This window comes from Apodemus sylvaticus, chromosome 12, assembly GCF_947179515.1.
Source record: "Apodemus sylvaticus chromosome 12, mApoSyl1.1, whole genome shotgun sequence".
In the NCBI taxonomy this organism is placed as follows: domain Eukaryota; kingdom Metazoa; phylum Chordata; class Mammalia; order Rodentia; family Muridae; genus Apodemus; species Apodemus sylvaticus.
Window position 1 is genome coordinate 62,665,630 of NC_067483.1, and position 11,789 is coordinate 62,677,418.

The window sequence follows — 11,789 nt, forward strand, 5'->3', positions numbered from 1 at the left end:
CGAAAAGATGATTTTTTACGCATTAATTTTATATTAGGATTTAAAAATAGTTCCCTAAAATCTCTTTGTAAACTTAATTAAACCATAACAAAGCACGGAAATATAGATGAATGGTAAATCACATGAGGCTTACTCAGAATCCATCAATGTTCAGTTCCCCAACACTACATGAAGATGAACAGCCTGGAACTCTGGGAGGAGGAAGTTATTTCATCAGAGTCACACAGCTAAAGTGACCTGGCTCCCAATATTAAAACATAGTGCTCAAGAAGCTAGCTGGGGGGGTGGGGGGGGGGACTCTCGGGCGCGCATGCATACATGCATGCATATGCAAAGCAAGGTGGCAGAGATAATCTTTAAATTTCCCTTTCAATTCTTGAACTCTGGAGACCTCATTGTTTTAGCATTTTATGCTTTCTACAGTATACACTGAAAAAAGTCATTCTTAGTCCTGAACCCTCCAGAGAAAAATCACATCATCAATCAAAGGCTTCAAACATGTTTGCCTCTTTTGCTAATATTCTGTAAAATATTAACTGATCATACTAGTCTGTTTGGATGAAACTGCCCTGGGTTAATTTTGATTAACCTATTACAGACCCCTTAACTATACAACCACTGATTCCACATTTCTTGAAAATACTGTTAGCGAGCCTTGCTGGTGTTCTATCTTCCACACTGAGATTTGTGCTTGGGTTATTATAAACAAGGAGAGTATCTGCTCATTTGTGTTTATTCCCAGTAAAACTATAAAGCATCACCTAGATGTCCTGTATATGGTCCTTCCAGGCTTCGCTATTCTTTTGTGCTTATTCTGCCTATGAATGCACATTTTTCGAGTTGAAAACTATTAATTTTCAGGATATTGATATGCTACTATCATTAATAATTTCAGCAATTCAAAAATTAAAAAGAATTAAAAGTTAAACAAAACACTTAGGAGATAGAGTAGGCCTTAAAAGGCTCTGGCCTCATATGTATTTTTTTATAAAAGAGAAGAAAGCAGGAAAAGCAAAAACATTGCCTCACAGCTAACATACACAAGAACCAGTACTTAACAATGCAGCCACGTATGCACAACATTATACCTAATTAAATGTTGCATAGAATTATAGATGTAAACAAGCTCCTCAGTTCCTATCGGAAGCTCCTCCAAATTCAAGAAATATTTAATGAACTGACAAAGAAGCTGAACAGTTCCTGTTGGCTCAGGGCACTAGAAGGCATCCTAGGCTTGGACTAAGGGTAATACATCAGAATTTCACCATCAATGCTTGAAAAACAAATCCACGTCTGTTCTGCTAAGTGTTTTGGAGAGCATCATTTTCAACTATGAAAAATACATATTACAAAAAATTAAATGAAGGTCTTTTTCCCTAGCAAAAGTTTTATATAGATACCTTTTATCCCTGGTTTGTTTGTTTGTTTGTTTGTTTGTTTTTGAGACTGGGTCTCTTCCCTGACATTTTAAGTTGCTAACATTCCCAGACCTTAAAAATTCTTACACATACCTCTATGCTATTTTTAAAGGAACAGCATCAAATCTTTGGAAATAATACACAACACAAAGACTGCAATCCCATGATGCAAATGTCTTTAATGGTTCCAACTTACAAAGAAAAAAGCCCCTTATTTTTCATCTTGCCTATGAAATGATAAATTTACTGAGGTAGGAGCTACATTGTAGGGGAATCTCTGTAGAATAAAATTTCAATTATCCACAATAAATGAATTTTTCAAAAAGTAATTTATAATTGGTCTGAGAAAGATAATGCAGTCACTCAGAAGCATAGGAATTCTGTCCCACTGTGACCAATCTAGAGTAACCATTTAAAAATAATAGTAACCAAATAGACTGTGTAAATTGAGGAGTCCCAGAGTCACCGTGGTTACTCGAGCCACAAAGCTGACATTACAAATCAAGGATTAGTTGCATTTCTTAAAACTAAATCAGGCTTCCCCTTCCAGTCCAAAATAGTTGGAATTAATTCTATAAAATAGTCAAATGTTGAAATACTTAGAAAGAATCACAGGATATATCCAACTTTGGTTCCTCTGACCAAAAAAAGCAAGCATTCCATAGGGTGTAATAGTAAATGCTTCAGCATGCTCCAGCACTAACCTCTGGGAAGAACTGGCAGCGGTGCTGAAAGTGCTAGTACAATGATGAAAACCCAATGCCCCTCTTTCAGGGAAGCCCACCATCTGGATTCTAGTCAAGGCTTTAAAACTGATTGAATGTTATTACAAACAATAAATCAACAACTCCACAGCTTGAACTGTTAGGACCTTTTCTTACAGAATGTGGCAAAGGAAGATTACAAGGAAAACTGACAAGAGAATATTAGTAATGAGCCTTTCATTTCTGACATTAAATACAATATATTACAAGTAAACTTCTTTTATAATCTTCAAGATTCTGTTTAACCTAAGTATCCCTTTCCTCGGTCTTCAAATATTACATTGGCTACATGAATAAATGAACTTATTACTGTTGCCTAAACATCCTATCACTAAATTCATATAAAAGTTAAAAAGGAAGTCCGAAATATTTTAATTCATAAAACCTAGCTAGTATGTGTATGCATGTTCCTATTGATTTTATACTCTTTGTTCCTGCTCATACCATAGACGGGAATTCCTGGAGGTTACAGATCCGCTGTCTTTTTCTCTCCAGGAGCTGAACTACTAGCTTCTGAGAATAACCTATTGCAAGCTCAAAAAAAAAAAAAAAAAACAACTTTCAGGTATCCTACCTTTTAAGTACGTAAGTGGATTTCACTGCCTTTACTTTTCCCAATATTGATACATGGTTCCTTACAATATGTATTTTTAAAAAACCCTCCAAAAGCTGTACAGGAAGAAACTGAAAGGAGGACTACGACTCGTGTAATACACAAGTAAGGTGCAGTATTTACATTACAGTGATTTTTCTCCCTACCAAAAACTTAGCAGAAAACCTGAAATTTTAAATAATTCTCTTCCCTCCGTCGTCTTCCCTCCATTCCAAAACCAGAGAAGAGTGAAAATCCAAAAATGTGATTATTTTGTATAGTTCGTGCAATCAGTACAAAGACGAGACACGTCTCCTTATCAAAACAGAACTATTGGTTCAATGCGTTTGAAAACTATAGCCACTGCATTAGGTGAGGCACATTTCACCAAGTTTCAATCCTGTTACAAAGCCTTTGTCAACAGTGGGCAAGTGGAGGTAAGCCGACAGGCTGGGTGGAATGAAGGCAATCGCTGGAGGCGTTTATCTTGCAAGAGCAAGATTCTTTGGCAAGAGGTGGGCAGCGAAAAGCACCTAACCTTGGCAGAGGGGGTGATCTCCCGCGGTGGAGACCGGAGGTCAGGGTGAGTGGGGAGGGGGTGGCACCGAACCGCCGCGACCCCGGGCCGCCGTCGCACCTGCGGCTTGGCCTCCCACCACCATTCCCTAGCCCCAGCCCGGCTGTGCCCTTCCTCTCGCCGCCGCCTGCATATCCGTTACCCCGGCGGCAGAGAGCTGCGGGGGAGGGGAAGGACGGCCTGGCCGCCGGGGGCCAGCAGCGCCCGGGATGCCGCAGTGGCTCCCCGCAGCGGTGGGTCAAAGTCCGCCCGGGCCGGGGAGCTCAGGGCAGCAGCGGAGGTCGCGGCTAGGGAGATGGCAGCCCCTCCGAGGCCGCCCCAACCCCAGCAGCCCCGGGTACCTCATACTGGATGTACTGCTTCCTCCACTCGGGAGTGATGTGCGCGGAGAGGTGCTCGGCGAACTTCATCCTGCCGCGTCCCCCTCACTCCCACCCGGCTCCGGCAGCTACAGGCGGCGGCGGCGGCAACAGCGACTCCGACTCCTCCCCACATGGGCCCCGGCGCTGCGCGAAGCTGCGCTTCTCTCCTCCTCCGCCGCCGCCGAGGTCTCCTCAGAGCCGCCCTCCCGCCATCTTCCTCCTCCTCTCCATAGCCCCGCCCCGCCCCGCCCTCTAGACGTCATCGCCATGGTAACCGCCTACGCCGCTCCCGTCGGAGGGGGCGGGGTACAGAGGAGTGGCCTGGGGGCTTTCCTTCATGCTCCGCCCCCTTTGGGCCGGACGTAGGAAGGCACCTCCCCTGACCTCTTCCGCCTGCCTCCTGTCTCCCTTCAGCTGCTTTCTACACTCTGCCTGGGAAACAGCTATGTTGTTACTGCAATTAATATTGGTACTGGAGCAACAATAATCCACACAAGACTCTTATATTTGCAGAGAACTGTGCAAATATTATTTCCATTTTAATATTGATTCTTCATGAAACCCTTAAAGATAAATCAGCAGTAATCCAAATTGAGTAGTTGAAACAGTTAAGAGCCAATTGTATTTAAGGAAACTGTATTTGCATGCTCTAGGTGCTCGATAAATGCTTGTTGAAATCAATTTAAAATGCCAGTGCCAGAAAGTTTGTGCTGCTTCTGTATCTCAATGTAATTGTCTAGTTAGTCCTAGAGCAGCTACCAGACAGGCCATCTGGATTCAAACCAGGACTGAAATTGTGATCCTGCTGACTGGGACAGAGGGAAAGGATTGAGGAGGAAAACAACACTGAGAGGAAAGAGAATCCTCTCCTCCTCCACTCCCTGTGAGACAGTCCCGTATCCATCCAGGCTGACCTCTGGAAAGATACCATGGAGGCAGCAAAGTACCACATTCAATGAGAGAGTGACTGCCCTGAAGGACTTATCTGAGGGAAAAGCCCAAGTCTCTGGTGGAGCCCTGGATAACATAGTAGTTGACATTTTTTTTTTAGTATGTCTATTCTTGTCCCTGTACCAAGCACTGTTCTAAACCCATTACGTGTAACTTTATCCTCTAACTCTTACAAACCTTTGCTGAGACTCAAATGCTTGCTAGGGAAGTATTGTGCCTAGGACAACACAGATCTCTGTTGGCTTCCCAACACACACACACACACACACACATACACACACATACACACACACCACAAAACACATTTTTCCCCCTTCCCCTCCCCTAAATTCCCCTTTCCAATAAAGTTCTATGAATGTTTCTTCAGGAGAAAGACAGGGTATGAGGCTTGGTCAGAAAAAGCACACCTTTCTGGCAAATGTTTGTACAAAAGCCTCAACCTCTGCTGAAAGAACAGTCAGAGGGCTGGAGAAAAGGCTCTAAAGCTAAGCGCAGGCCTGAATTTGATTCCAGAATCCATGTCAAGCAGCTCATAACCACCTCTAACTCCAACTCTGGGGGTATTTGTGGCACCCAAGGACACCTGTACTCCCGTACAAGTACCCACACACAGACTCATACATATATTCTTAATTAAAAATAATAGATGTATATCTCTTTTACAAAGATAAAAAGGATAAGCAAAGCCAAAGAGAAGAACAGAAGGAGAAGGTCATCTTCAACCTGGTGACCCTCTGCCCATCAAAAAATGCCCCCTCTTCTAAAACAGTCCAGTGCCAGGAGAGAAACATGGGCAAAAGGGAACAGTTTCCACTGGGTACACCATTGCCACAGCACAACCCTCCCATGCCTTAATTGTATGTAAGATTCAAGAACTGTGGTCCAATTGAAGGAAAAATGAAATCCTTAGTACTAGCTCTAAAACCAATAATTCCTAGTTTTTTCTCCAGCCTGACTCAAAGCCCAGCTGCCTAGCCAAATACAAAATCTTTATTTATCCACACATGTGGATAAGGAAAAAAATGAGACAGGGCCTTATTATGTAGCCATGGCTGGCCTGGAATTCTCTATGTAGACCAGGCTGGCCTCTAGCTCAACAGAAATCCTCCCCTACCTTGGCCTAGAATTAAAGACACACACCATCGTGTCCAGCAGAAATTTCTTTATTCCTAACATTGTTACAAATATTTTAATAAATTCTTCAATGGCATTTGCTGAACACCTACTCTCAGTAGAGAATAAATCCAAGTGCTTTAAGAATTATTTGAATAGTTTTGCTCTGAACCAGACAGGCCCTTTGCTTAAGAATTCCCTTGTGAATATAATCTTTACTTAACCAAACTGTGCTGAGTGAACATTATAATATTCCAGTCATACCCTTTGGGAATGAAGGACAGTTCAAAGTGATATAAAACTGTCTTAGAAGGGAATCACAGTCTCAGTCAGGAACACACTGATGGCCTACGATGTGATCTATGCTGTAAGGAGACAAGTATCTCTGGCTGAGGAGAAAGTAAAAGCTGGCATGTCGCAGAGGTGCTTCTGAAATCCAGTCCCAAACAATGATCTGACAAGCGGAAAAAGCACACCTCAGAGACCTCAAGGGCAAATAGCAGGATGCCAGGGCTGCGAAAGAGTGTCACAATCTTATCTGACCCAAATAGCGTCCGAACTGTCAGTGACATCCCCTCCAGCTGCTGGTCTGATCATTTTCTGTTCACTGCATTGCCATTAAAAGCCTGTTAGACCCTGAGTGAGCTCTTGGAGGACAGATTGCTCACTTTTCTTGTCTTCTAAAATTGAGCACAGTGACTGGCACTTTGACATTCAGTAATCGCTGAAAAGGAAAACAGGAAAGGAAAGAAGAGAGAGAGAAAGGAAGGATGAAGAGAAGGGCAAAGGGAGGGAGGGGAGACGGAACCAGGAAAGCAAGACGGGCCAAACCATCTGAAGGAAGTCAGAACAAGATTGTTAAAAAAAAAAAAAAAAAAAAAAATGGGGACTGGAGGCTGGAGAGGTGGCTCAGTGATTAAGAGCACTGACTGCTTGTCCAGAGGTCCTGAGTTCAAATCCCAGCAACCACATGGTGGCTCACAACCATCTGTAATGGGATCTTATGCCCTCTTCTGGTGTGTCTGAAGACAGCTAGAGTGTACTCATATAAGTAAAATAAATAAATCTTAAAAGAAAAAATAAAAGATTGTAAAAAAAAAAAAAAATGATCACAACACCAACATGGACCCTGTGAGGAATTTTTAGTAAGTGCCTAACTTGGGTCTGGGCAAGCAGTGCATATAACTGTTCCCAACACTGGCTCTAGCAGTAGACCCGAAATAAACTCCTAACTCTCATATTTACAAGCCAAAAGCCCCAGTTTCCACAACTCTCCAAAGACAATTAGAATACCTCCCTAACAAATTATTTTGAGGATTGAATGAGATTCTGCATTGGTAGCACTTTGCATGAGTATGGACCCTGGTAGAGCACTCCATAACTGGTAACCTCCAGTGTATCAGCAAGCGCTTCCTCTGCACTGGCACTTCTCTGAGCACTTGCAAATGCACATGTAATCCTCATGAGAGCCTGTAGGAGGTGGTTGCTAGCCTTACTTTGGAGCCAGGTGAAGGCAGAGAGGGTAACCATCTTACAGGAGATCACCCATCTAGAGAGTGGTAGGCCTGCATTCGAGCCCCTGCTACCCAGCTCCAGAGGACCTCTGAGCAGCACATTCTGTGCCTGTGAATGCGAAAGTTTAAGCCAGATGTAGCACATGAATCTAATGACAGGGGAAGTAGGTGTTGCCATACACAGGGGTGAGGAATGCAAGCAGAGGGTGGGTTTGAGAGCACCACTGACTTAGGTATTTGGAAGTCTCCAATTGAGTATCTGAATCTCAGGCTTCTAAGGGGTTGAGACTGAAGACTGGGAAGTGGCTCAAGCTTAAGAGATAATTAAGTCCACCAGAGATAAAGCATAGATCGGAAGAGAAGAGAGGCAGAGGAAGCATCCCTGTGTGATGCTGATGAAGAAGGGTTGAGGAAGGAGGCCAGATGGGGGCAGAAAGACAGTTAGGAGTGAGTGATATCAAGACAGCTGTAAAAAATGGTTTCATAAATGGTCAATAAGCCAAATGTCACAGAGATGTTGAACTGTGTGACTTCTAAGCTCCCAGGTTTAGCAAGTCGAATGTCATTAATAACCTCAGGAAAAGGATAACACAAAGGTTTGGTGGAGCCTTCATCTGTCCCATGTTGTCTTTATTCTGTGTACCTGTTGTAGAGTGGCCAGGAGTGAGGATTTAATAGCACACTCAGCAATTTATTTAGAAATTCATAAGTACTGGCTCCGAACCCTTTATATTTATCACACATAATTCTAAGTTTGGGAACAATTATACTTCCCACAAAGTAACTGTTTTAAACCTTAGAATTATGTGTGATAAATATAAAGCCCAACTGTTGCTTGAAAAAAAACAAAAAAAAAAACAAAAATGAGACCGACTGGTGATCCAGCAGAAAGCGGAGGAATTGACCGGCTGAGAAAGCAAACCTTAAGGTGCACCTCCCGCTGAGACTGAGTAAGCTACAGGATCACAGAGTAAAGATCACGTTCAAAGTTCAGCCCAGATTCACGCTCCTGCAGGACCCAGTGCAGCTTTAAAACGTGATCGTTTTACAGACTCAGCAGAAGATTGATCCTTGAGATTTAAATGATCTGCGGCTCCTTTAAAATTACACGAAAAATGTGGGATTTTTCTTGTTATTTGAATATTTTCCCAGAAAGACTGCATATCTCCAAAGTTTGCCCAGTTCAAAAACATTCATACGGATAGTGCCTGGACACCAACTTCCCTACTTCTCTCTCCAGAGAAAAAGCACACTGGGGCTGGAGAGATGCTGGGTGGTTTAAGAGTATTGCTTGGTCTTCTAGAAACCCTGAGTTCAATTCTTTACACCCGAAGGGCAGCTCACAACCATCTATAACTAGCTCTAGGGAACCCAACACTGTCTTTGGACACTGCATGCATGTGTTTCAATAGACATACATGTAGGCAAACACCCATACACATAAAATAAAAATAAATCTCAAAAAGTAATTAAAGCCAGGCGGTGGTGGCACACGCCTTTAATCCCAGCACTTGGGAGACAGAGGCAGGCGGATTTCTGAGTTCAAGGCCAGCCTGGTCTAAAGAGTGAGTTCTAGGACAGTCAGGGCTACACAGAGAAACCCTGTCTCAGAAAACCAAAAAAAGAAAGAAAGAAAGAAAGAGACAGAGAGAGAGAGAGAGAGAGAGAGAAATTAGACACACCTCACTGGGGATGTGTCTGTGTGGTATATGTGTGTGTGTGTGTGCCTGTGTGGCTATTTAGGCTAGAGGTTGACATCATTTGTCTTCCTCTATTGCCCCTCACCTTGTGCTTTTGAGACAAAGTCTCTCCCTGACCAGTAAATTCCTGGTAACCAGCACTGGGGTTACAAAGCCTAGCTTTTAAATGGTTGCTGAAGATTCAAACTCACATCCTCATACTTACATAACAGCGGGCACTTTACAGCCTGAGCCATCTTCCCAGACACTTGAGTGTTTTCTTGTTGTCTTTGATGTTGTAAGGTATTTTGCAACTTACAAAAGAGCACCCTTGTACCGGGCACAGCTCCATGATAGAATTCCTGCTTAGCATATGTAGGGCCTGTGGTAGTTTGAATGTGCCCAGGGAGTGGCACTATTGGGGGGCGGGGCATGGCAGTGCTGGAATAGGTGAGACCTTGTAGGAGGATGTGTGTCACTGTAGAAGTGGGCTTTGAGGTCCTACACTCACGCTCTGCCTGGTGTGGAAGAGAAAAAGCCTCTTCCTGGTTGCCTGGAGAAGCCAATCTCTGCTGGTTGCCTTTCGAGCAAGATGTAGGACTCTTGGCTCCTCCAGCACCATGTCAGCCTGCACACTGCCATGCTTCCCACCGTGATGGGAATGGACTGAACCTCTGAACCTGTAAGCCAGCCCCAAGTAAATGTTGGCCTTAATATCAGTTGCCTTGGTCATAGTTACTCTTCATAACAATGGAAACTCTAAGACAGGCCCCCTAGTTGTTTTGGTTTTGGTTTTGGGTTTTGGTTTTCCTTTGTTGTTGTTGTTTTTTTAGTTTTTGTTTTGTTTTGTTTTTTGTTTTGAGACAGGGTTTCACTGTGTAGCCCTTGACTGTCCTGAAGCTAGACTCTGTAGACCAGGCTGGCCTCGAACTCAGAAATCTTCCTGTCTCTGCCTCCCAAGTGTTGGGATTAAAAGTGTAGCAGCCCTATTTATAATTGCCAGAAGTTGGAAAGAACCCAGATATCCCTCAACAGAAGAGTGGATGCAAAAAATGTGGTATATCTACACAATGGAGTACTATTCAGCCATTAGAAACAATGAATTCATGAAATTCTTAGGCAAATGGATGGAGCTGGAGAACATCATACTAAGTGAGGTAACCCAGACTCAAAAGATGAATCATGGTATGCACTCACAAATAAGTAGATATTAACCTAGAAAACTGGAATACCCAAAACATAATCCACACATCAAATGAGGTACAAGAAGAATGGAGGAGTGGCCCTTTGTTCTGGAAAGACTCAGTGAAGCAGTATTGAACAAAATCAGAACAGGGAAGTGGGAAGTGTTGGGTGGGAAAACAGGGGGAGGGAAGGGGACTGATGGGACTTTCAGGGAGTGGGGGTCCAGAAAAGGGGAAATCATTTGAAATGTAAATAAATATATCAATAAATTAAAAAAAAAAGTGTACGCCACCACCACCCAGCTTGGCCTCCTAGTTTTAATCTGCAGCACAGCACACATACACACTCAAAACATTTATGACATTTGCTTTTGTTCAACATCCATTCAATAAATCCTCATTAAACAAGGGTTAACCACCAGGCTCTCTACAGGGCGCAGTGGCGAGGGCCATGACTGAAATTCCCTGATTCAGGAGCCTGCTGAAACTTGAGCTACACCAACAGAACGGAGCGGTGGATAGCCGGTTACCCGGGACTCCACCTATATGGAGGAAAAAAAAAAAGAGACAGGGCGGGGAGAGAAAGAATATTGAATAATTTTATATAGGGTGGTGAGGCTAGGCCTTCCTGATAAGGTTAGTTTGAGTAAGAGAGACGTGAGGGAAGGCGGAGTGAGAACCATGTAGAGGTTGGCAGTGGCTGTGGGAGGTGAGAACAGCTTTCAAAGCTGAGGATTCTGCAAAGGGCAAGGTCCTGAAACTGGAATGTGTAGAGTTGGGAGAACAGCGAGCAGAGAGGAAATGGTACAGTTGGAAATGGAAAGTCGTAATGCCAGAGGGGGGAGGGGAGGCTGCATCGCTTATGCTGACGAGGAATGGATTGAGACCCTCTGGGCCTTTTGCATGTTTACCTTTTGTGGGGGGAGGAGGAACTTTACACGTCAAAATAACCTCTCTTTTGACATATCTATGCATTTAAAATGAGTGGTGCATGGCAAAGTCTCCCGTTTTATTCACAAGTATATACTGATGGCATTACGAAGGTTTACAGCGCTGCACAGCCGGCATCACTAATCAAGTTCCAGAGCTTTTTGGGGGGCTCAAACTGGAGCCTGTCTCTCAAACAACAGTTCTTTATTCTTTCTTCCCCCAACCCAGAAAATTTCTCTTGTACATTCTGACTTGATAACATTTTCTTTTTCTAGTTCCCAGATGTGTGTGTGTGTGTGTGTGTGTGTGTGTGTTTGTGGATGGGTTTTGGTTTATTTTTTTTTCACTTAGCATATTCTTTCCACGGTTTATTCATGTTGTAGTATACGCCAGCATTTCCTTCTTTTTTTAAAAGATTTATTTATTTATTTATTTATTTATTTATTTACTTATTTATTTATTTATTTATGATGTGCAAGTACACTGTAGCTGTCTTCAGACACCCTGGAAGAGGACATCAAATCTTGTTATAGATGGTTGTGAGCCACCATGTAGTTGTTGGGATTTGAACTCAGGACCTTCGGAAGAGCAGTCAGTGCTCTTAACTGCTGAGCCATCTTTCCAGCCCTCCCCCCATTTCCTTCTTTTTAAAGGCAAAACATATCTCATTACATGCATGGTTGACCTAGCTGTGGCTGGTTCAAG

The 11,789-nt window shown here is 43.2% G+C and overlaps 1 protein-coding gene across 1 annotated transcript in view; it reads right to left on the reverse strand.

Moving 5' to 3' along the window:
• Positions 1 to 3,934, reverse strand: part of Xpr1 (xenotropic and polytropic retrovirus receptor 1) — a 134,088-nt gene extending 130,154 nt beyond the window's left edge. The window contains exon 1 of the mRNA XM_052199884.1: positions 3,693 to 3,934. Within this exon, the coding sequence (XP_052055844.1) occupies positions 3,693 to 3,761 (69 nt within the window). The 5' untranslated portion in view covers positions 3,762 to 3,934. The remainder of the gene's footprint in view (positions 1 to 3,692) is intronic.
• Positions 3,935 to 11,789: the final 7,855 nt, after the last annotated feature.